Source organism: Bactrocera oleae, chromosome 2, assembly GCF_042242935.1.
Source record: "Bactrocera oleae isolate idBacOlea1 chromosome 2, idBacOlea1, whole genome shotgun sequence".
NCBI lineage: Eukaryota > Metazoa > Arthropoda > Insecta > Diptera > Tephritidae > Bactrocera > Bactrocera oleae.
Genome location: NC_091536.1, coordinates 40,938,826 through 40,966,726, shown reverse-complemented (window position 1 = coordinate 40,966,726; position 27,901 = coordinate 40,938,826). Strand labels below are relative to the sequence as shown.

General features: G+C 36.2%; 1 protein-coding gene across 4 annotated transcripts in view; it reads right to left on the bottom strand.

The window, feature by feature from the left end:
- The window catches only part of Nepl16 (Neprilysin-like 16), a 1,095,435-nt gene that overhangs the window by 778,115 nt on the left and 289,419 nt on the right, over positions 1-27,901 (bottom strand). For all 4 annotated transcript variants that reach the window (XM_070113033.1, XM_070113031.1, XM_070113030.1 and 1 more), the window contains exon 5: positions 7,611-7,694. In XM_070113033.1, the coding sequence (XP_069969134.1) occupies positions 7,611-7,694 (84 nt within the window). The remainder of the gene's footprint in view (positions 1-7,610; positions 7,695-27,901) is intronic.

Below are 27,901 nucleotides of genomic sequence, written 5' to 3'. Positions count from 1 at the left end.
GAATAGTAAACAATAAATCGGTAGTAAAAGATGACCAGTTTACCTAGCAACATGTAATAATAGGAAATGAAAGCTCGTGAACTGTTAAAACAATCGGTATATGAGAAGAAAATATATGTATGTAGTAATAAGGTAGATCGTTCTATGTCAGAGCAAAGGTTTGTGGTGTCCACATCTATAGTTGTTATATGCCACCAAGTTTATGGCTAGAAGTATATGAGTTAGAGATGTCCAAACAACAACGTTGAATCTAATAGCAGGAGATGTCAACGTCTGAACTTTGGAATGGGCAAGTAGAAAGACAAATCAACGTGGAAACGCCTTGCTAAAGCATTCTTATTACTTGACGTGGTAATGCTAACAACGCGAACCAAGAACACCTTTGAAAATAGTGGAAACTCTTCCAGAAGTGACATTGCGTTTGTCTGGAAGTTCCTAGCAAGAAAGAAGAAGTGGCAGATATGTGAAATATACATACATAGCGACCACCAAGCACTAGTTATAGACGTTGGCAATAATAATAAATGCCAAAGGAGAATTGAGCGGCCGCAAAAAGTTCAAAGCAGCGGGTGGAACTTATTTACGATTTAGATATATGAAGAATTAAGCAACTCAACCGATACGAATTAACAAGCAGAATTATTGATTGATCATGCTAGCAGAGATTGCGATGCTGCTATGATAAGAAAAAGGTACAACTGCCGCCGAGAGCCAGTATATTGGTGGAATAGTGAAATCACTGATTTGGGAATTAGCTGTCACAAAATTAGGGTACAATATCAAAGAAGTGGAGGTACCATGCAATATCAAAGACTACGCAAGATTTTAAAAATAAGACCTGGTTTGGACTACTCCGCTACGGCTTCAAAGATTATTGTGTCATTGTTACTTTAGATGTAATAAATACATTAAATTCTACGTGTTGGGCCCACATAATGCAAACATTAGAGGTCTTGAAATGCCCTCACAACTCCTGCGTATTATATATAGTTCTAACACCGAAGGAAGTGGAAATAATAGGGTATGCCGACGATATTTCGGTGACAATCGTAGTAAAGAACTGCACCAAACTGATCCCATATGCAGTACTGTTGCACTGAAAATTAAGAGATGGTTAACAACAGCGAAGCTTCAACCGATCGGGCAAAAACCGGAAGCAAAAGCACTGCTAATTTCTAGCAGGAGATGCGAGAATTAACTATAAAGTGGACATAGAGCAAGCTAACGAGAAAGCTGCGCGAGTATACACGGCGTTACAGATACGGTCGCACAGATTATTTAAGGGGTTAGGGGTAGTCAGAGGCCCGAAAAAATTAGAATTTTCAGCAATTTTTTTTTTGCTATTAAATCATGTTATTTTACAAAATTAGTAATATGACGTTATTATACAATGTTTTGACTTGAAGTCACGAAAATTTCAAAAAAAAAATTTTAATTTCCAAAGTTATAGCTGTCTGTGTTGACCCAGTTCCAAAAAAAAGGTCCTTGCGGTGACAATCATAAGTCCTTGGAGTTTCCTCTAAAATCAATCAGATGAAAAAAAAATAGTTTTATAAATGGATAATCCTGGGCCTAACCTTTTTTTAACAAAATGACGGCCTCAGGAAATTTTTTTCTAGATTTTTGGGAAAAAATCAACAGTTAGTTTGGTCTTAAAAAATCGAAATTTTTGAAAAAAAAAATCTTTTGATCAGGCCCGAGTTTATTATGTATTCTAAAACCTGTATAAATTTCATTAAAATCTACTAAGTGTTTTCGAGTAACAGTTGTCATCAGTTCAAAAAACATAGTTTTGAGAAAAACGCATTTAAAGTTTCACCTACCTGCTCCCGAGCGCTTTGAAGTGACCGAGCGTGCGTTGTTATTTGTACATATTGAGCTAAGCAGAAATCTGAGGTCAGAGATATTTCTCATGGCATGGATTTTTGTTAATGCACCTGCTCACATTTCGTTTCTTGTTCGTGAATTCTTGGCAAAAACACTTCTGCACCGATGCCCCAACATTCATATTCCCCAGATACGGTTCTGTGTAACTTTTTCCTTTTTTTTTTCTTAAATAGAACTTTAAAGGGTCGTCGTTTTACAAGATAGATGAAAATCGCTAAAGAAGCTAGTCTATTCCAAAAATCGAGTTTGAGAAGTGTTTCGACGATTGGAAATAGCGCTGGCATAAATGCATAGTACCAAATGAGGACTATTTTGAATGCCACAACATGACGAATGAACAAATCTTTTTTTCAAGAAACAAAAATGTTGAACGGTGGGTGCCTCGTATATGCTTCTCAATAATAAATAATAATAACCCAAAAAAAGCCTCGAAAGGCAAACCGGGATATTAAATTTAATTTCAGACAGGAGAAAAGAACTGCAAACTGTTCCATTCAAAATTTTCACTAAGAATATTATGCCAAGCATTTCCCTACGACTAGAAAGTGCAGGTAGATTAATAAGTTTTAAACGACTAGTGTATGGAGGTATACTTACCCTAGAACCCCATCGGAAATGCGCTAAAGCGAAAAGTAAAAATTGTTTTTGAACCGACTCTAACTTGTCAGAATGGATTTAGTAGCTAGGGTTCCATACAACAGAGCCATATTCCAATATAAGTCTAACCAAAGTTGTATAAAGTGTTTTAGTAATATACGGATCTCTAAATTCTTTAGACCAACGTTTAACAAAACTGAGGACAGCTTTTGCTTTCAAGACCATGGTATCAATATGAAGACTGAAATTCAGCTTAGGGTCAATATTAACTCCCAAATCAACATAGTTAAAAACTTGGTCTAGAATATGGTGTTTTATTACATAAGAAGAGGGGTGCACAGATCTACGGGAAAAGCACATCGTCTTACATTTATTGAGATTCAATGGCAAATCATTTCTATCACACCATGCAACCAAATTGTTTAAGTCTGTTTGCAACAGACACCTCTCCTCAGTTTAAGTGTATGATTTAAAAAGCTTTACGTCGTCAGCGTATAATAAAATTTTTGAGAATTCTATTACTAAAAGATATCGTTAATAAACAACAAGAACAGAATCCGGCCAAGATGACTACCTTGCGGAACACCTGAAGAAACATTAATTGTATCTGAAGGTGTATCCTCAAATATCACTCGTTGTGTTCTATTATAAAGATAGGAAGATACCCATTGAAGGAATCTTGGCTGAAAGCCCAGCAGATCAAGTTTATGTATGAGAATCGAGATATGTACTTTATCGAAAGCTTTGCTAAAGTCTGTGTATATAACATCCGTATGCTTATGTTCCCTAAAACCCAATGATACATGGTTTACAAATTCAAGTAAATTTGTTATAGTCGAATTCCCTTTACGAAATCCATGCTGAGATGAAGAAATTAACGGAGAAATCAAAAAGGTTATATGGTCAGTGATGTTAGCTTCAAAAAGTTTAGGTATAACTGATAGTTTTGCGATACCTCCATAGTTTTCAATGTTGGATCTAAATCCACTTTTATGCAAAGGGATTATAAATGACTGTTTTCATATTGCAGGAAATATACCGTGTTTAAGAGAGGAATTAAATATCCTTGTCAAAGGCAGGTAAATATATTTGGCACTATTTTTTAGGAAGCATGAGGGTATCATGTCTGGGCCATAACTAAAAGATGGTTTTAACTTATTTAAATTAAGTGAGACGTCTTCTTCAGAAATAATTGGAGCGTTAATTAAAGTAATCGAACACAGGACGTGCTGATAAGAAAAAGTTTTGGAAGAATTATTACAGCAGTTTGACTTGAAAAATTCTGCAAACATATTGGTTATAATATCATTGTCACTTGAAATGATAGATTTGTATTTCATTGCGGACGGAAATTTGGAACTCCTGCGTTTGGAGTTGACGAAATCATAAAACGATTTTGGATTACTTACAATATTCTTTTTTACTTTATTTATGTAATTATTATAACATTTTTTGTTTAGGTCAAAATATTGTCGACGCAATAGAGAATATTTAGAATAGTCGACAAGTGAACCGGTTTTTTTTAATGTTTAAAGGCTCCAGTTTTTCTGTTTTCCAATTTCTATAACTCTTTCGAAAATCACGGACTTATACTTTTGCTTTTATTAACAATTACTATTGGAACATACTTTTCAAATAATGTCGTAATAATGTTATCAAAATGAAAGACACTCTATTCAATGCCATGTTATTGTAGAAAGTTCTGTATTTAACTTTTTAAATTAGCTTTTGCAAAGTTAAACCGAGTACAGAAGCACGAAGTTTGATGATTATTATCAAGTACATTGCCTGAGATTTCGACAGATATTTCCAAAGCTGGATGATATGAGTCTTCTGGTAGAACAAGAGGATTACTCTGAATAACGGAACACTTTGAAGAGGTATCAACGTATACTAAATCTAAGCATTTACCAAATTTATTCGGAATCAAATTCATTTGGTTCAGACCCAACTCGGACATTTTTTCGAAAAACTCATTAAAACATGACCGATTGCAAATCGGCACGATATAGTCATCGAAAGGTTTCCACGAAGCACACGGTAAATTGAAATCACCTAATACAGTTATTGAATCTGCATTATTTTCCATGGAGGTAGCACTATTTATTAAAGAAGCATGCTGCATTTATACAGATAAGTCCGAATGGGGTGGTATATAAGATAGGGTTAAATAAATAAAGCAACTATTAACGTAGACTCGAATACATTTAAATTCAAATGAGTCGGTCCCTGAAACAAGAATATTTTCAGATTGGATAGAGCAATGCACGGTAAATAGAACACCTCCACCGATTCCGTTCAGTCGATCACATTTAAAAATTTGAAATTCGCTGTTTAAAATCTCATTATCAAAAATGTGAGGTTTTAACCAAGTTTCTGTAAATCCAATAATATGGAAATTAAAATTGGAACTGTTCAAATACAAGTCGGTTAATTTTGTATTAAGACCTCTAACATTTTGATAATAAATACTTAGCGAATTTCTACCAATCAGTTTTTTATATCGGTGGTTGCTTTTGGTAATTTAACAATGTTTTCCTCAGTTTGACTTCTAAGTTTAGGTTTAAATTCGCGTAGAAAAGCCCCAGGTGGCCAGAATGAACTATCTAAGATCTTTTTGAATGTTTCAAGAGATACATCTATTTTAAAACATGATATACTTCTATCATAATTGAAGTTAAATTTACGGATATTTATATCATCGATTTTTAAACGTGACGAAATGTAAGATTTAATGTCCTCCACCAAGGTGTCTTTGGCAAGTCTCGAAATAAATATAGACTTTTTAGGTGGAATAACTATCAAATTATTAACTGATGCTACTAAGTTAATAGGGGGAGCCTCTGGAATTGTAAGACACTTATTACTATTAAATAGAGCTTTTGGGGAATTGAGCTCTTTGGAAGTTGACGGCTTATCACCTTGAGGGCAAGGAGAAGAGAGATTTATTAGGTCATTGGGAGGAGACGTTCTTTTCTGTACAGAAGAACTAAGTGTTTCTTCATCGAAACGACGTTTACGCTTAGGAGCAGGTTTAGGGGATTCGTGAGAATCATTCAGGCACTTAAAAGATTTAAACAATTTTTCATAGTGCCTAAATTTTTCAGTGAGGGTTACAAGATCACGACCGATTTCGTTAAAGCCATTGCGTGTCTCCCTATAAACTTTAAATAGATCGATTTCAATAGATATACAATTTAAACAAGACCAACGCAATCCCTTACAGTCGAGAATAGAATCTAAGAATCTACCTGTCAGTCCATCACATTTAATACGGGCAAGCCCATCACAAAGCCAGCATGAAACGTAGCGATCGCCTTTAATGTTACAATTGGGGAAGTTACAAGACATAATAAACCACAAGAATGAAGATCAAATAAAAGAGTAAGTAGAACAAAATTTAATAGGTATATAATAAATTAGTGTGTTAATAAAATATTAATAATAATAAATTCAATTAAGAACAAACGCAAAAATAATAGCAATTTTTTTTTATCAAAGTTTAAAACCAAGACAGTTTAAAAAAGCAATATAGCGAGCATTTTAGAAGCACTGTAACAAATAAAAAGCTAAACGCAACACAGCTGTGAATAAAGAAGTAAATGAGATAAATAAAGAGAGAAAATAGAATAAAATAAAACAAAATGAAACAAAAAGCTGACTCGGCACCAAAAATTCGAAAGTTTAAACTTTTTAATACTGCACAAAACTTAAGAACATTTAATACTTATCATGAAACTCAGAGTTAAATCACTAAAAATTGTATTAACACGGTAAAAAAATCAATTAAACTTGAAGAATTTTTTAAAATAAAAACACAAAAGTACACAGCCAAAAAATTACAGCTTAAGAGCTTGAAGTGTTGCCACCTGTGATATTTGACAGCATAGTAAGAAAAATTCGAAACTCCATCCAACAAGATAATGATGGGGAAAGCTTGTTGTTGTTGTAACGATTATCAAGACCCTGCTTGGGGAAAATCAATAAGTTAACTTTTATCGGAATCACACAGCGGTAGACCCAGGAAACGGGCTGTTTCGACGGGTTCGGATCATAGGAAGAAGGGAGTAAAGAGTTTTGGTTTCATTGGACATTCAAAGAGGTGATTAGTGTCATGCGGGGACTCATTTCCCGTCGGAACTTGGTCGGTATGATGCTCCTGGGAGAGAGATCCGCTTCAACCAGGTGTCTGCAGGGATAGTTTCTGCGAAAACAACCGAGCGGAAGCGGCTACGAATCGAAGGTATCCTGTTTTAGTCGGCCGGCCATCTGGCCATCAGGCGACCATATGGGGCTGCGTAGTTAATGGCTGGCTGGCCGATTTCCTTGTATGTTGCCAACAACGTCTCTTTGTCCTTACTCCAAGTGCTGCCGGCTAGCGATTTGAAAATTTTGTTGCGGCTCTGTCTTTTGTAACAATCGCGGTTGTCTGCACAGTAAAGGATTGCAGACTATCGATTGTAACACCTAAATTTTTAAGGTTATATATCGTCGAAATTTTAACATTAATGACGGAAACGTCGAAAGTTGGGGTAAAGTTTGTAAAGAGGGTGGGCGCGGAGTTTACAGGGGAGAATTTAAGGATTTTTGCAGTAAAGAAGCGATAAATTTCTAGGAGATATGCGTTCACTTTTGAACACATGTTATCAGTTCCATTGCCCGACGTCCTTATCGTAAAATGGTTTGCATATGAGGTAATAGAAACTCCTTCTAGTGGTTGTGAGAGCTCCGATTTAGCGTTTTTATCTCTTTCGAAAGCTTTTGACAAATCCAACGCAGGGGAGTTTCTCTGTAACTGACCGATCAAAATCAAGTTTTGTTAGGAATCTTTAGTATTTGTGAAGGGTAATATAGCTTCGGTGCAACCGAAGTTACCGTTTTTTCTTGTTTTTGAATGAGTTTAAAATAAAGTTGGGTCCTTACCTATTCCTTATTTTAGCTGACTTTATGGAGTATACATATGTGCGAGTATAAAATTAAAGAATTAAATTAAGTGACCGGGATTTCTCAGAAATATTATGGCATGCTGACCAATAATAGACTTGAACACAAGACTATTAGTCCGAAAGAGAGAATTCATTTTATTCCTGATATTATCCTGCTGTATATACATATATTATACTTACCAGGGGATACATTTCTTGCAATGAGGAAATGTTGTATAATACCGAACTATTCCAGAAACCCCGGAGAGAAAGTTCCATTCGAATCTGTAAAAAGATTTTATAGGATAGATTTTATTATATTTGAGGCAATTTATCTATCCGAATAATTTAAATATTGAATAAAATGTAATACAATAAACCTGTTATAACTTCGACACTCGGTCAAATTGGACTAAATGTTCTGTACCAAATTAATATAGTAGAAAATATACATACATATGTATATTCACTGCATAATTTGGATACTGTCTATCTTGGAAATTGGACAAAATTTGTCTCAATTTTTAAACAGGAAGCATTAAAATCCCTTTTTATCTTGAACAATACATTTAATATGTCTGCATGTTTGTATGCATATGTTACACACAAATGAAAGTATATGTATTTCAATATCAATGGAACTTTTCAAACGTTGCAATACCGTTATTTTTACGAAAATATGTATGCATCAAATTTCATGGATTAGCTATGACACAATTAAGCGTGATCAGTTATTACAATCATGTCAAAAAGAAAACATCCAGTAGAGTTATCTCTGAAAATTAAAAGTGAGATATTGAATGAACCGGCTAATAAAAGCATATCTATCAACTATAGCTGGTCTTAAAAAAAAGAACATATTATAAAAGAATTAGAAAACAACCCCGATATGGAACGCAAAAGAAAAATACGTATAACTGATTTTGAAAAAAGAGGGAGTGAAATCGTTTTATGAAAAAAGCAGGTTTAAGAATATTCCTATTAGTGGTTCAATAATTCAAGAAAAGGCTAAGCTATTGGCCTCTGAGTTACAAATAGACTTGAGACATAACATTCAATTTAAAGCTTTAAGTGGTGAAGGATCAAATGTGGACCTCAGATTGGAAAGAAAAACTACCAGGAGAAAATTTAATGCCGCTGGTTATAGATAACGTTGCGAAGTGGCGAACCTTTCATCGAAATAAAGTCGACACTAAAATTTTTATTGTACAATGGGCTCACAATAGAAAGGCTTGAATGACAACTGTAATATTTCAGTTATGGCTTAGTTCTATCAATGATCAAATAAAGAAGCAAAATAGAAAAACTATTTTATCATTAATTTAATTAATGAATATTCAAATGTGTTTCCGCCACCAAACCTAACTGCAGAAATACAACCTCTCGACCAAGGAATTATTCACAATGTAAAAACAAAGTATAGATAAAAAATTATGCTTTCTCTGATAACACACCTTGATGAATGCAACAATTCAAGTGATTTGTCGAAAATTATTTCTGTTTTCGATGCTATTCGATGGTTGGTTCCTTCCTGGGACGAACTAGATCCTCTTGTAATAAGAAAATGCTTTCAACATGCTGGATTTCTTTGCCACGATTTCCTGGAATGTCCACCGCAAGAAGTTCTGAATAATGGAAGTTTGATAGATATACATGAACAGGTAGGAAGTAAAACACATCTCCCAAGGAACTTCTTCAAGTGAAAGTGAAGCTGAGTGAAAAATTACAGAAAGTTCAAATTTAATGGCGAATATTTATTATCATTCGAAAGAACATTATTTGGCATTAGACTATCTCGTTCAGATGTTAGCCGCAACTACATTTCAGGTAATCCATCCGTTGAGTCCAATTTTCGATGACTCGTTCGAGCATTTCGGTTGGTAACTGGCTGGTTACACGCTTGATGTTTTGCCCCAAAGCCTCAATCGAAGCGGACTTTACAATTTCTACATTCACACAGGAAAAAGTCTAACGGTGCGATATCAGACGATCATGGGGGCCAATCGATCAGCCCAAAATGTAAAACTATCTGCTCCCCGAATTGTTCTCTCAATAAATTCATTGATTGATGCGATATGTGGGAAGTGGCGCCGTTTTATTGAAACCAAATGTCGCCGAGATCACCAGCTTAAATTTCAATCATCAATTATTATGGCGCTATAATTGTCGCCATTGATGGTTACGTTTTCAGCGGAATCATTTTTGAAGAAATAAGGACCGATGATTCCACCGGCCCACAAACCACACCAAACCGTTGTTATTTCTCAATATGAAATGACAGCTCTTGAACCTCTTCGGGTTGCTCTTTGTTCCAAATGCGGCAATTTGACTTGCTTAAATACCCATTTAGCCAGAAATGGGCCTCATCCCTGAACATAATTTGGCTCGAAATCGTGGTATCTTCTTGGAACTTGGAACGCTAAGGAAGGTCGAGCGTATTCAGTTCTTGCACAAGCTGTATTTTGTATGCCTCCAATTCAAGATATCGACCTAAAAGGAGCCGTGTACACTCTCAGCTGCGGCCGCTATATTTTCTTTACTGCGTACTGGACGTGGTCTATTCGGTCGAATAGTATCTAATAATAAATGTAGGGTCTCAAGATGGGTGATGGTGTTGCGAATAGTACGCGTAGTAGGCCGATTATGTTGACCATAAGTTGAGCGAAGTGCGCGAAACAAAAATAACATGACAGCTTGACACGACTAACAATTTATCCGTCAGAAAGAGGCTATTGAAAAAAGTACCTCTACTTGAATCACCCGTTATAATCTTCCCACTGCAAAAGAAGCTTCATCAAACATGAATTTATTCTTTATGATCAATATATATATTAGGTAAAGTAAAAAGTTCGTTCGGTTTTTTATTGATTTTTCAAAAGATGATAAATTTGTGTACATTTGTCCGATTTAAGTCAAATATGCGCCGTTTTGTTCGTAAACTTGTTGCCAACGAGATGCCAACTTCACTATAGCACTCTCGTAGAAGATTGCGTCCATATTGCCAAAAAGCTAGGAGAGCCAATTTTCACAGGCCTCTCTTGAAGCCAACTTCTCATCATTAAGCGCGTTCGCCATGGACAGGAAAAGATGGTAATCACTTGGTGCTAGGTCCGGACTATAAGGTGGGTGCATTGGAACCTCCCATCCGAGCTCCAGGAGCTTCTGGCGAGTCACCAAAGACGTGTGTGGCCTGGCGTTGTCCTGATGGAACACAATTCGGCCTCTGTTGATCAAAGATGGCTTCTCCTGGATGAGTGCTGCCTTCAAGCGGTCCAGTTGTTAGCAGTAGAGGACCGAATTGAGCGTTTGGCCATATAGTATAGTATAGTAGATGATTCCTTGCCAATCCCACCAAACACACAGCAAAACCTTCCTGGCCGTCAATCCGGCCACTGTCTAGGCCGGGTGAAACGGGTCGATTTTGTTGCGAATCAGCAGCGATTCGCAGATGGAAATTCCGCCCATCATGTTTTTTTGCGTTAGTTCGTGTGGCACCCAAACATCGAGCTTCTTTTTGAATCCAAGGTTATGCAAATGGTTCCAAACGGTTTTCTGGCGTATCCTTAGTTCCTCAGCAATTAAATAAGTGCTCACGTGACGGTCTGTTTCCACTATTTTCATGTTTTTATCGCAATTTTCGACGACAGGCCTCCCGACGCGTGGTGCATCTTTGACATCGAAATTACCGGAACGGAACCTAGCAAACCACTTTTGTGCTACACGTTCGTTTACAGTATCGGGCCCATAAACTAAATTAATGTTTTCAGCCGCTTTGGCTGTTTTTTCGCCTTGATCGAAGAAAAATTGTAAAATATAGCGAATTTTCTCTTTGCTGCTGTTCATCTTTGACGAGCGCTCAAAACGTACTGGGTCAATCAATCGAAAAACTATCAAGGACAAACTTTTAGCTCGAATAAACACGTTTTCAGCGCCGTATAGTATGACATGATGCGACACGTAACACTAGTACTATGGACAATAACGCCATCTCTTAGATAAAGACCGAACGAACTTTTTACTTTCCCTAATATTATTAATTATCTACCTGGCGTAAGTACAATTGTAAGAGGCAAGAAGTCACCTATTCAGTGCTATTTCCACAAAAATCAGGAACAACACTGGTAGAAATGAAGACACTATTTGACTTCCTTTTTCTACCTGGTTTAGCGCGTTCTATTCGTCAAAACACAATTGACTAATGGGCCATAGACGGTACAGGAATGAATGTGTTTCTAGACACAATGTGTCTGTGGGGGTCTCCACCAATATCTACCATACAAACCAGCAAAGTACGGCATAAAAATCTATGCTTTGGTGGACAATGACACCTATTACACCAAAAATATAAAAATATCTTTAGGGTGAGATTGGGCTTATGGTATTAGTAATAAACTCTACGACGTAATTGATTGACTGGTACAATGTGTTTCACAAACTTCACGAAATATTACTATGGATAATTTTTTTACAAGTTACAAGAGCGCTTATCATTTATTAAAAGATCATAAACTAACAGTTGTCAGAACTTTACGCACCAATAAAACTTGTGGCTGTCTTACGACACATCTAGGCCTTTAGGATGCCCTTTATTGATTCCTCTCAGAACCACTCCGTACTTCTGATGATGAACATCATCAGTATGACAAGTTTTATATGTGAAGGGAGACACTGCAGTGGTCTGGAAGACGATTTTGGTGTCTATTGAGTTTATCTTAGAAGACACCACCACCCACTCGGTTATCTAGTTTGGTACCATCCGTATAAATGCTTATTCCTACGGTTTTGTGCACCTCGCCCCTTTCCACTCTTTTCTCGAAGGGAAGGAAATATTGGAGAACGGATTTAGATTCAGCTCTGTACGATTTCAAAAATTCGTTGTTATGGGAAGAAACGGAAAGTTCCTAAGTATCATAGAATGTTTCTTGTTACTGGCGACTAGTAAAGAGGATTCCCTCAGTCTCAGACCTAACAATGGTAATGCATATGGCGATATTCGACTATTGCCACGCCCACAAAATGTCGTTAATCAAATACCTAAAATGAACCATAACTAAACTCCATACTAAAATTCCAAACTTTTATTTCGTACAATGAATCGTATTATGGAAAGACATCTAAGGTTTGCCTTCTACAATAATAGTTTTTGTGAATGACTCTGATTTTCTTATACTCGAATTAGTTTAGATTATTCAAATGATTCCAAACGGTTTTCTGGCTTATCTTTAGTTCCTCACAGACCTGACGGTCTGTTTCCACTATTTCCATGATTTTATCGCAATTTTCGACGACAGGCCTCCCGACGCGTGGTGTATCTTTGACATCGAAATTACCGGAACGTAACCTAGCAAACCACTTTTGTGCTACACGTTCGTTTACAGTATCGGGCCCATAAACTAAATTAATTTTTTCAGCCGCTTTGGCTGTGAAAAACGTCAACCAGAAGATTGGAATTCATTATATGTATTAGGGAAATGAGGTTTAGACCGGTACCACCAATTCCATTTCTATTGGTCTTAGTTATATGCGTTGGGTATATGGGAGCTAAGGGAAGTATTAACCCGATTTAACCCGTTTTTGATACAAGGGTATCTTATTAAAAAACATTTTCAGCGAATTTCAATAATATATCCCACAGATTACCGATATTTCCGCCAAAAGGTCAGCCATATTCGGTATGTGGTGGGTTGAACAGTTTTAGTCAGATTTTGAAAATTTTGAGACGCTATATAGCTTCCTATTTGGGCAAAGTTTCCTCCCGATATATTCATACAACTTTGATTTTTATATTGAAAAATCAAAAAATCAGATGGAATGTAAAATTGTTTTGTATGGGAATCAGCTGTGTTGTAGTTCGATTTCGTTAATGTCATGTTTTTGATTATTTGTGTTTTATGGGCGCGGCAATGGTCCGAACGCCCATCTGCAATACCAAGCTTCTTACGGTGCCAAGAAACATGTGTATGATGATATTTTAATTTTTACTCCAGTTATCGCTTGCACGTAAGGACAGACGGATAGACGGAAGGACGGATGGACATACAGACAGACACCCGGATTTCAACTCGGCTCGTCATATCTCGATTATTTTTAGGTGATACAAAAGCAGTTAAGTGAACAAAAGTATAATACTCTGTAGCAATATCTACTACCATATACTCGTACGAGTAAGTCAGTTGCCGACTTAATTATACTCTGTAGCAACATGTTGCAAGAGTTGTTCACCTAAAGTTTGTTTGTATCACCTAAAACTAATCGAGATAGATACAGGGTTATATAGCATATAAGTATGTATAAATGATTAGGATGACGAAACTATTTGAAATCCGGAGACTGTCTGTCCGTGCAAGGGATAACTTCAGTAAAAATTTAGATAACTTGATGAAATTTGGTACACATATTCATTGGCATCCAAAGGAGGTTGGTATTTCCGGGTGGACTTTAACCATTGTCAAGCCCACAAAATTAAACCATTAAACGCCATTAAATGAAAACTTTCAAAGTTTTGGTACAGGAGATCCCAGTAGCCAGGAACACCTGTGGACTGTTAAAAGTGGGCGTGGGTCCACTCTCTAAATGCATATCTTCCAAACCGCTCAATATACTTGTATATCAACCTTAATTGCTTCGCAAAAGTGATTTTACCACCTGTGAAGCTTTTAAAATGGATAAAATCGGATTATAACCACTCCGCATATATCGGTTATGTTTGAAACTACTAAAAGTACTATAACTCACTGAATAAATGAGCCACAAGCATTAAATTTCAGATCCAAGATGGTAGGTAAGGGCTTTTTAGGATCCGGTGTGGAAATTTGACAAGGGGTGTGGCACCACTCACCTTTAGGTGAAATCCTATACCTCAGGAATTATTCGATCGATTATAGGATCGACATTCCTATTAAACACTGCAAAAATTAAATCGGATGACACTCACCTCTGATTCCCATATAACAAACTTTTAAATTCCGTCTGATTCTTTAACTTTACAGTATACAAATCAAACATTAATGAAGTTATCAGAATAAAACTTTGCACAAATAGTTAAATCAAGATATTTCATCTTACGTCCAAAAATTGTCGAAATCGCACAATAATTTGTGCCAAAAATGGGTAAACACTTCCCTTAGCCCCCATATACCTAACATAATTATTTTCAAACCTCCAGTTCACTTTAAACCGCATATATTGGTTAATACGTAAGAAATTTTAAGGAAATTCAAAAAAAAACTATTGTCTAATAACAGTTTATACTCTTTCCTTAAATGAATGAAATGGCGGCGATACTTTCCTTAGTTTGATATAAAGTTTTTCCAAACACGTCTTCAAATGAGATTTGTGTGACACAAACTCAACCGAAGTTGCTAAATTTAATAAATTAGTTGATGCGGAAAACATCAACCAGAATCGGAATTGATTATATGGATGACAAGCAGGAACCGCTTCGAGGGGAGCCAACTGTGCGAATAACCTCACAAAACGTCATTAATTGAAAACATATAAAATGCCATAACCAAGCGCTAAATTGAGACATTAAACTGTTATTTGGTACAGGGGATTGCAGTAGCAAAGGGCACCTGTGGGCTACACATTTTTTTAAAGTGGGCGTAGTCCCGCCCTCTAATAAGTTTAATGTACATATCTCTCTAGCCATTAAAGCCATATCCCCCAAATTCGATTAGGACAAATCCTTAAAAATTCCCTACCACCGCAATGCAAATGGATGAATACGGATTATAACCCTGCCCTCTCCCCATATAACGGTTTTGTTAAAAAAACTAATGCTCTAGGGACTCAAAGTTTTATAGAAGACGGTGTCAAATTTTTACGATGGGCGTGACATCGCCCATCTTTAGAACTTTTCGGGTTTTGTTCGACCGATTTTATCCAAGTTCGATGCAAAATATTGTCCTGAAAATCCTATGTTATGTTTCGAAAATGGGCGCAATCGGATTACAACCACGCCTACGTCCTACAATTTTAAATTCTATATGATTCACTCACTTTCCTGTATGCAAATCAAGAACCAATCAATGTTTTTGGATAAAACTTTTCACAAATAATACCCCCGAGGTATTTCATCTTGCGCCCAAAACTTGTCAGTCCATAACTTGTCTCGGACCATAATTTTTGAAGAACCCAGACGCCACATATGGGGACCCCAGTGCTTATTTCTGACTTTTTGGCGAAAATATCGGTAAATCTGTGAGATATATTATTATATATAATAATATTATACCGTTGTGTTAAAAACGAGTTGTATCGGGTCAATACTCCTCTTAGCTCCATATACCAAATATAAGGATTTTCGAACTTCCAGTTTACTTTATCCTACATATAATATATCGGTTATTTTAATGAAATTGAGAAAGCGTGTTTTTCTAATAACAGTGCATCTTTGTGAAATCGGCAGGAAACTGATATTCACGATTTACTTCCCGTCAGCGGAAATTATACTAAAATCAGGCATATAAATGGGATGGCTGATTGTATTAATTTCTGACATTGCTCAGGTATTTTAGAGAACTTATTTTCAATTAATTTTTTTGATATATAAATATAAACGTATAGATGGAGTAAAGTTTTCGCCCGATTTTATCCATTTTAGGAACATAGACTTGAGAACAGAAAAAATGTTTCTTCCATCATATTTTTAGTACTGATGTTACTTCCTAATTAATTTTTATTTCCAGGAAAATACTCTCAATTAATAAACATTGCAGAAATATATATATATATGTATGTGCATATTTATGGTCAATCGAAATGTTTCAACATTTCGCTATAAAAACGATTGTTTAAACATTCGTTAATCTCATTGGCCAAAGTCACCACATGGTAGTCAGATGGAACTATCTAAAAGTTCATCGTTGCTGTTCAAATTTTGCTTGTTCTGTGAAATGCTTTGAGAAAACTTGTGAGCCACACTTATCTTAAATTATGATTGAACTTTTTCTCATAACTGCAAGTATTCCGCTATTTTTTTTTATGTTACGTGTTGCGTGTGGTTTGTTATGAATACCTTAGCGTCGTTCGCCCATCATTTAATAAATTAACAACAATGCCTGGCGTTGCAACTGCGAATGCGATTTTCTGTTGCGATATTAGGAATGAACACGGCATAATTTCGAAAACACATGTGCATATATTATGTGCATGCGTCAGGAAAATATGTACAGAGTTAACAGCAGTTGTTCTGCATCTCAATGATGACAACATAAAAACAATAATTCTGTGAGCTAAGTCTGGCACCATTATCATTCTTATTCATTGAAATTATACAAAAATTTAAGAAAAATAAATACAATTCGTCAGTGTCAGATTTTTGTTTAATTTATCAATTATTTCTTGGAATTTTTGAATTGTTTACCTTCAGAAATCATCTGTTTGTCAAATATTAATGCACATGTATTCTAGCTGCACATATTTTTGCAGATCTGCTTGCAGAATACATGTACATGTAACTCAGGCATTACATGAATTTTGAACACATCCTTACAAGACGGTTGTAACCAACTCACTACCACACTTGTAAAATTTCACTTCTTCCACCACAATATATTCAAAAATAACTTTTTGTTTTTGAATGGAGAACTCTGTTGTAAAAGTAGCAACATTCATTATGCAAAATGTTTGAATGTGAAGGAATGAGACGCACATATACATTTACCATTTTCCATCAACAATGACCGTCATTATTTGTAAAATATTTTGAGGTAAGCGTGTGTTTTGATATGCGTATGAAAACTTATATTATATTATTTTATTTTGTTTTATAGATTCAAAGGCGTTTATAAAGAAGGTAAGTTCATGAATTTTATGTTTTTTCTAAAGAGTTTATTAAATCTAATTACGGAGAACGGAGGAAATCTCTCAACGCGCTGCCCGAGCTGGAAATCGAGTGATCCCATTGCTTATTTCAAGGTAGGTTGCCTTATTTTGTGCTTTAAGTTCGGAAAGACTTACTTACATTCTTTGCACGAAGTATGTAGCGAAGGAGTTCTTTCTGTCGGCCGAGGCGTTCGAGTGGTTGATTGGTGATATTTAAACGCGTTTTCAGCAGGCTTTAGCTAACCCTGACGAGCTAGTGGGTGCTCTGATCGCGCAAAGTTTGGGTGAACGTGCTACACAGGATAGCATTGCTGCGCAGTGCTTAAATGAACTTTTTATTCATTTACTTTTTGTATTTGTTAAGAGTTTTTAGATGACACTCAACACTTTTCATTTTGTTGGTGTGTCGTCAAATAACGCAACATTATACACTCATTTCAAATCTTTATTGAACTTTTTCTCATATCTGTAAGTATTCCGCTACTTTTTATACTCTCGCAACCTGTTGCTACAGAGTATAATAGTTTTGTTCACCTAACGGTTGTTTATATCACCTAAAACTAATCGAGTTAGATATAGGGTTATGTATATATAAATGATCAGGATGAAGAGACGAGTTGAAATCCGGGTGACTGTCTGTCCGTCCGTCCGTGCAAGCTCTAACTTGAGTAAAAATTGAGATATCTTTATGAAACTTGGTAGACATGTTTCTGTACGGTGAGACGGTTGGTATTGCAGATGGGCGTAATCGGACCACTGCCACGCCCACAAAACGCCATTAATCAAAAACAAGTAAATTGCCATAACTAAGCTCCGCAATAAGATACAAGACTGTTATTTGGTACATAGGATCACATTAGGGAGGGGCATCTGCAGTTAAATTTTTTTTTTAAGTGGGCGTGGTCCCGCCCCTAATAGGTCTAATGTGCATATCTCCTAAACCGCTAATGCTATAATAACAAAATTCACTGGAAGCAAATGTTCTATTGACGGTGTGAAAATAGTTGAAATCGGGTGGCATCTCCGCCCACTCCCCATATAACGGTACTGTTAAAAACTACTAAAAGCACGATAAATCAAGCACTAAACACACCAGAGACATTAAATTTTATCTCTGGGATGGTATGAGAAGACTTTATAGGAACCGCGTTCAAAATTAGACAGTGGGCGTGGCACAGCTCACTTTTAGGTGAAAACCCATATCTTGAAGTCTGCTTAACCTATTTCAACCAAATTCGGTGCGTAACGTTCTTTTCATGTTTCTATGTCATAGTGCGAAAATGGGCGAAATCAGACTACAACCACGCCTACTTCCCATATAACACCATTTTAAATTCCATCTGATTCTTTCACTTTCCACTATGCAAATCAGGCAACAATGACTGTATCGGGATAAAACTTTGGGTGAATAATGCGATTAAAATATGCCACCTTGTGGCCAAAAATTGTCTTAATCGAACCAAAACTGTTTAAGCCCCTAAGTACTAAATATGTGGACCCCAGTGCCTATAGTTGACCTTCCACCGAAAATATCAGTCAATCCACAAAGAAATCTTATACGAGTATACTATTTGACTTTGCGAGAGTATAAAATGTTCGGTTACATCCGAACTTAGCCCTTCCTTACTTGTTTATAATACAAGTTTTATGTTACCTGTTGCCTTTGCTATGAATGCCTTTGCATCGTTCGCCTATTTAATAAACCAGCCACAATGCCTGGCGGTGCGACCATTGTATAAATCTCCAAGTAACCAATCCTACAATTTTCACAAATACACACGCAAAAATGTCCCACTTGGTACGGGTTGCCCTAAATATTCTACTACTAAAGTCACACTTGGTACGGCTTGCCTACTAATATTCTACTACTAAAACTTCCGAACGCCTCAAATCTGCTACAGTGTGCTGCCGTGTTATGTTTTAAATGTACTTTAAGAATGTTTTTATTACATATTCAAATATTTTTTGTTTATTAAAATTCTTAAAGTATAAATTTACATTTAATACGTACATATATCGCTGTGAGTGATTTAGAATATTTTGGAAATATTATTTACTAATTAATACATTGTTTGGATTATGATTACGTTGTTCATGAATTGTACCCGATTTTTATACTCTCGCAACCTGTTGCTACAGAGTATAATAGTTTTGTTCACCTAACGGTTGTTTGTATCACCTAAAACTAATAGAGTTAGATACAGGTGTTTAAATGAGATAAGCCTCCCCTACACATACACGCCACTCTACTCGGCAAGAACTGGTGCACCCTAGTATAACGCACTACAATACACCACACTCATACATCACCACACGGGACAACTCAACACACCACAGCATCGCGCCCTTCAGCAAACAAATAGGATGGTCTCCGCAGCAGATACACCTCATTCGAAGTAATAGCGATCCTGCGCGCACCTCATTCGCTTATCGTCTACGGGCCTGAGCGCCACATCAACTTCCCGCTTTTTAGAATTTTCGACTCGCTAGCGATCAGATCCTCGAGCACCCGCCTAAATCGACTCCCTTTTTTAATAATTTTGCCAACGGTGAGTGAAGGTAAAATTAACTTATTAGTTATTTAAACATGGTCCTTCGAGCCTAAACGAAAGGCACTATAATTTACGTCCAAGATTTGGTGACAAAAAACAAAAAGTTTAAACACAAACCTACCAAAGATACAGTGAAGTGAAGTGTAGTGGAAAACAAAATAATATACATAAACATTTACAAAACTACTAAGGAAGAGTGCAGTGACTCAAAAAAAAATATATATATATAATATATAAATAACCAAAGCGCAGTGCAGTGCTGGAAAAATATCCATACTCGTATATATACATATTTATATACATATTATATTATATACAGAAAAAGTGCGTGTAGCCCAAAACATAAAGACAATAACAAATACAAAAGGGTTCAAACAAACAAAAATTCACACAAACGGGCGCGAAATACTAAAGCACCTAAATACATCAACATAAATAAAAACAACTAAACGGGCGCGAATTTAAAACAAACGATAATAAACAAAAACAACAATCACTAAAACCAAGCTCAACTGGAAGCGGAGAAAAAGGAATTGACAACAAAGGAATACACACACGTACATACATATATATTATCCCCTCAAAAAACCCTTGAGGGAGCATAAATTGAGTCGTATCGTTTCCTATTATTTTATTTTATCGTGCATATATGTATGTAAAAAATTACAGTTTTATATATATAGAACCTGTAATAACAAATACGTTTACCAAAAAAAAAACGGTTACAAACTGTCTCAGTTTCGAGTTTTTTTTTTGCGGGAAAAACCGAACACAGTCTGGTATAACATATATTTCAAAAAACATACTTATATATTAAAACAAAAACAAAAATTAATATTACCTTATTGCCTAACTACAAGCTTACCTTTGTGTATTCAAACACACAAATTAACAAACACAAAAAACAAATTCAATTATATACTTGCACATTTCTCCCGCAATACCCCTTATGTTTAATAAAAAAAAAAAACAATAAGCAGGATTGCATAAACTAAGTAAGCAAAGGCACAAGTATAAATCAAAATTCTAATATAAACAAGTAAGGAAGGGCTAAGTTCGGATGTAACCGAACATTTTATACTCTCGCAAAGTCAAATAGTATACTCGTTTGAGATTTCTTTGTGGATTGGCTGATATTTTCGGTAGAAGGTCAACTATAGGCACTGGGGTCCACATATTTAGTACTTAGGGGCTTAAACAGTTTTGGTTCGATTTAGACAATTTTTGGCCACAAGGTGGCATACTTTAATCGCATTATTCACGCAAAGTTTTATCCCGATACAGTCATTGTTGCCTGATTTGCATAGTGGAAAGTGAAATAATCAGATGGAATTTAAAATGGTGTTATATGGAAAGTAGGCGTGGTTGTAGTCCGATTTCGCCCATTTTTGCACTGTGACATAGAAACATGAAAAGAACGTTATGAACCGAATTTGGTTGAAATCGGTTAAGCAGATCTCAAGATATGGGTTTTCACCTAAAAGTGGGCTGTGCCACGCCCACTGTCTAATTTTGAACGCGGTTCCTATAAAGTCATCTCATACCATCCCAGAGATAAAATTTAATGACTCTGGCGTGTTTAGTGCTTGATTTATCGCGCTTTTAGTAGTTTTTAACAGTACCGTTATATGGGGAGTGGGCGGAGTTGCCACCCGATTTCAACTGTTTTCACACCGTCAATAGAAGTGCTAAAAATATTTGCTTCCAGTGAATTTTGTTATTATAGCATTAGCGGTTTAGGAGATATACACATTAAACCTATTAGAGGCGGGACCACGCCCACTTAAAAAAAAAAAATTTTAACTGCAGATGCCCCTCCCTAATGTGATCCTGTGTACCAAATAACAGTCTTGTATCTTATTGCGGAGCTTAGTTATGGCAAGTTATTTGTTTTTGATTAATGGCGTTTTGTGGGCGTGGCAGTGGTCCGATTACGCCCATCTGCAATACCAACCGTCTCACGGTACCATGAAACATGTCTACCAAGTTTCATAAAGATATCTCAATTTTTACTCAAGTTAGAGCTTGCACGGACGGACGGACAGACGGACAGACGGACGGACGGACAGACAGTCACCCGGATTTCAACTCGTCTCTTCATCCTGATCATTTATATATATATAACCCTATATCTAACTCGATTAGTTTTAGGTGATACAAACAACCGTTAGGTGAACAAAACTATTATACTCTGTAGCAACAGGTTGCGAGAGTATAAAAACAAAAAAAAGAAAAAAAACAAAAGCATACATATATGCATATTTGCTTACATCTTATACCTATATATATTTTTGATATACATATTTACATACCAAAACATAATTGTACATAAATACAAAGTGCATACGGGAACGTACCTGCACATTATTCACTTCGCTTTCGCGCTCTCTTTGAACATACATATTTATACATACGGCATATAATCTATGCATATGCTTATATACCCTATATAAATTGGGTCAATTACATATTGAAAATTTACAATATAAAAAGTTGTAAAATTACATAAACAATAAACGTTGTGGTAAAATTAACACTACTACAATTGCTTGTAGATATTAAAAATTGTAAAATAATAAATAATTTATTAAAAACAAAAATTAACATATTTTCAAAGTCCACATTGGCATACATCCCGCAATACCCCTTGTAACAAACAAGCAGGATTGCGTACATAAAAAACTAAAAGCACATTGATCTCTTTAACGAGCTCTTAATTGCATTAGAGAATATACATACATACGCTCAAACAATCCGTGCATACTTATGTACAAAGTGTATTGATCTCTTCAACGAGCTCTCAATTTCACGAGCACATAAATATATACTAACAAGTCCGTGTATTAGGGTGAACCTAAATACATTAACATAAGGACATAATAAGTATTATTAAATTAAAAGTGCCATTCTTAATAACTAAATTAAGAAAATTTAAATAACGCTCACAAATATATATTTAAAATAAAATACAAATTAAAAAATTATTTCGCAAGTAAATATTTATCTAGCCCGAAAAAAATCGTATATACGTAAAATAGTATTCGGTATTAATTATCATTTATTGCTGCATTTAAATCAGTTTACACTGCGAAAATTTTAATTAACTTTGACACATATAGTAATAAATAACATAACAAAAATGGTTAATGGCGACAAAAGTCAAACTACACTTGTAGGAGCTACACGCCCAAAACAGGTTGCCAAATTCATTTCTGAGAGTAACAGATTAACACGATACTGCACTCGATTTTCATCTTCACCGATTCAAGACATCTCTGAATCGTTATTGGAAATAAAAAAAAAAAAATATTGACAATTTTCGGACTCGACTCCAAACGGCTCATGACGCCATAGTAGATTATGACGATTCACATCTACCACACGATTTTAAATCATCGGCTTACGCACTATACGAAAACTGCTTAGACCAGTACGAAGAAACAAAAGCTATGATTTCTGATCAATTAAAGCTAATAAAAGCAATTGCACCTACTCCACATCAGCGAGTAGAGCTGCCACAAATACAAATTCAAGAGGCAAGTTCAGGCATCCATCTCGAGGTGCCCGCATGTGACACAGAAATATTTTATGGAGGTTATGAAGAATGGCCGTCCTTCCGGGACATGTTCACTGCCGTTTACATCAACCATCCAAAATTATCAAAAGCGCAAAAACTGTATCACCTCCGATACAAAACTAAAGGTCAAGCAGGCGCAATAGTAAAACAGTTCGCACAGTTCGGCTTGGGAAGCTCTAACATCTAGATATGAAAATGAAAGAATATTGGTCGATAAACAAGTAACGACACTAATAAACTTGCCTAAAATTAAAAAAGAAACAAGTGAAGAATTTGTTAAACTACTATCCACTGTTTCAAATTGTTTGTCGGTTCTATCGACACAAAATATTCCCACAGACAGCTGGGACCCAATACTGGTAAATATTATATATGCACCGCCACTTTAACAGAAAAATCGTTACTTTTGTGGGAGCAATCGCTCTCATGACGAAAGAAATGCACAACGTGGTAACAAATGAAAGATTTTCTAACTATCCAGTATGAAATCGCTGAAAGGGTAGACACACAAATTATTAAAACCCAAAACTATCAAAACGACCTTAATAGAAGCGTCAATAGACCCCAAGCTAGTAGCAAAAACAAATTAAACAGAAGCTTATACAAAACGCAATCGTTCACATCCGAACGGAACAGTCATACGTCATGCGAACTATGCACAAGAGGGCATAAACAACAATCATGCGAGAAGTTTAAAAACTTAAAAGTTGACGAACGAAATAATTTTGTCAGATCCAAAAGACTTTGTACAAATTGCTTGTCGCATGCGCATAAGTAAAATTGTAAAAGCAAATTCAATTGCTTATATTGTCCCAAAAGACACCACTCAATGCTTCATTACAGCAAATTTCCCATATCACCCCAAAGAAGCGTTTATACAAAAAGAACCACAGGTTTAGTTGTAACAACAACTCCTAAAAACCAAAATCCCGAAAATTGCCAAAAGACACCATACCAAATACAAAATAGGGTATTACTAACCACAGCAATCATCTCCATCGAACACCGAGGAGAGCTGCTTAAACTTAGGGCCTTAATAGACCAAGGATCACAACGATCTTTCATAGCGTCTAGGGCACAAAATAGGCTACAACTGCCAACAAAACAAGCCAATTTTGAAATTACAGGAATGGGCGAAAGAGTAGTTCAAAAGTCTAATAAAATCTGCCCCATTACTCTAATTTCCCCCCAAGCGGATAAGCACATACAAGCAGAAGCTATAGTCTTATCGCAACTAACAAATATGCTTCCAAGCTATCATATAAATCGCAAGCATTGGCAAAAGGTTTCACACCTAAAGCTAGCAGATCCCAACTGCAACACCCCCGCTCAAATAGACATTCTATTAGGCAGCGATCTCATACCTCAGATAATACTCGAGGGTGTTGAGAAAATTTCAAACAAACTATTGGCACAAAATACTATTTTTGGGTGGATCCTAAGTGGACTAGTTTCGGAACCAGTTACCACCATGGCCACTCAGGTTGAGGAAATCTCAAACGAATACCTCAGTTCACAATTGAAAAAATTTTGGGAGTTAGAAGAACTCCCACATATCAATCACAACCCCTAAAGATCAGTATTGTAAATACTTCTACAAAGCCACAACTACTCGATCAAAAAATGGCCGGTACGTCGTACGACTACCACCAAACTCTCCACAAATTGGAACAAAAACCATGTGAGAGTTTGATCTGACAACCCCAGTGTTAAAAACACAAATATCTATAATTCAACCAAATCATCGAGACTTATTACTAAGTATTCGAAAAGAAAATTTGTTGTACACTAATTTCCTTAAATTTGAAAAGGGCAGTAAAACATAAAAATACAGGGGATCCAATGGAATGCGATAGCTGATCAGCTTTCATATTCTACTGAATCAATATCCGCATTATCCGCAATAACATTTTTGACCCCGCAGGATGGCTTTCGCCAATTATGATACAAGCGAAAATCCTAATTCTTCTTCACTTAGAAAAATGGTCACAATCCTCAAACAATCTTTACGATATCAGAATCTACCGATTCTTGGCCACAATCGCCCACTTCCATACATAATATCGTCCGCAACATACGAGTAATTGTCATAGAATGTCCAAAAATCGACACTTCTCTTACTATAGTGCCTCATAGTTGCCTAAATTTTCATAATCAAATACAATTCAAAATTAAAGTTAAGGAATCACCATACTTGCAATGTGGTACAGTGAAGCACCCAGACTTACAAAAGGTAAAGGTCGCACTTATCGCATCTATCTAAGCGCTCATCATACGGGTAGTTTATGGGAAACACTTGTAAAAGTTGTAAATCTCACTTCAAAAAAGTGAGCTAAAATCACAAATCTCACTCTCGCAAGATACCTTTTCAAATGTTTTCAAACTAGCACCCATTCTGGCCATATCTGGCGAAACGCGCCGAAATACTTCCAACATTTACAGCCAATATGGGTAATACTAGGCAAAATATTCGCCTGGGGGGCCCAGGATGTTTAAATGAGATAAGCCCCCCCTACACATACACGCCACTCTACTCGTCAAGAACTGGCGCACCCTACTATAACGCACTACAATACACCACACTCAAACATCACCACACGGGACAACTCAACACACCACAGCAACCCGCCCTTCAGCAAACAAATAGGATGGTCTCCGCAGCAGATACACCTCATTCGAAGTAATAGCGATCCTGCACGCACCTCATTCGCTTATCGTCTACGGGCCTGAGCGCCACATCAACTTCCCGCTTTTTAGATATTTCGACTCGCTAGCAGATCCTCGAGCACCCGCCTAAATCGATTCCCTTTTTTAATAATTTTGCCAACGGTGAGTGAAGGTAAAATTAACTTATTAGTTATTTAAACAATAGGGTTATATATATATAAATGATCAGGATGAAGAGACGAGTTGAAATCCATGTGACTGTCTGTCCGTCCGTCCCTGCAAGCTGTAACTTGAGTAAATATTGAGATATCTTTATGAAACTTGGTAGGCATGTTTCTTGGTACCGTGAGACGGTTGGTATTGCAGATGGGCGTAATCAGACCACTGTCACGCCCACAAAACGCCATTAATCAAAAACAAATAACTTGCCATAACTAAGCTCCGCAATAAGATACAAGACTGTTATTTGGTACACAGGATCACATTAGGGAGGGGCATCTGCAGTTAAAATTTTTTTTTTTTAAGTGGGCGTGGTCCCGCCTCTAATAGGTTTAATGTGTATATCTCCTAAACCGCTAATGCTATAATAACAAAATTCACTGGAAGCAAATATTTTTAGCACTTCTATTGACGGTGTGAAAACAGTTGAAATCGGGTGGCAACTCCGCCCACTCCCCATATAACGGTACTGTTAAAAACTACTAAAAGCGTGATAAATCAAGCACTAAACACGCCAGAGACATTAAAGTTTATCTCTGGGATGGTATGAGATGACTTTATAGGAACCGCGTTCAAAATTAGACAGTGGGCGTGGCACTTTTAGGAGAAAACCCATATCTTGGGATCTGCTTAACCGATTTCAACCAAATTTGGTGCATGACGTTCTTTTCATATTTCTATGTCATAGTGCGAAAACGGACTACAACCACGCCTATTTCCCATATAACACCATTTTCAATTCTATCTGATTCTTTCATTTTCCACTATGCATATCAAGCAACAATGATTATATCGGGGTAAAACTTTGCGTGAATAATACGTTTAAAGTATGCCACCTTGTAATCAAAAATTGTCTAAATCGAACCAAAACTGTTCAAGCCCCTAAGTACTAAATATGCGGACCCCAGTGCCTATAGTTGACCTTCTACCGAAAATATCAGACAATCCACAAAGAAAGCTCAAACGAGTATACCATTTGTCTTTGCGAGAGTATAAAATGTTCGGTTACATCCGAACTTAGCCCTTCCGTACTTGTTATAACTCTTTTTTATTAAATGATATTTTAATTCTATTTTCATATTATTTCCCTCATTATTTATATTTTCTTGTAAGAAGTCAATTGCTTTCGTTTTTATTATTTAAATTTTTGTTTATGCGCATACCAAAGAACACCTGTGCATACTTGTATGTATGTATATACATTTTGCTTATAGAGTGGTCTAGTTCGTTGCGTACCCTGATAGATGTGGTGACATTTTATTTTCGAACTTGCGCGTTTTACGATGTTCCCTCATCGTAATTAACATTTTAGTACAGCTAACAGTTGCTCCTTCTCTATTCATTAACATTCTCTGGTAGAACCTTATAGGTCACGGATGAAATCGAAAAGAGAGCCCATCCCGGTCTGACTGGTCCCTTTTGATCATTGGGGTGTTGGAAAAGACGGTGACAGAATAAGTGCTTTTATATGCGACTGTTGTTGGTTAATGTCACCGTACCATAAATGGTGAAGCGCAGCACTACTAAATGATGAACAAAAATTAACTTACGACCGCATACTACATATTGGCGGCACTCTGTTACTCTTTTCAGGTGATTTAAAACACGTTCAACGTAGGCTGATGATATCAACGTTCGCTTAAAATGAT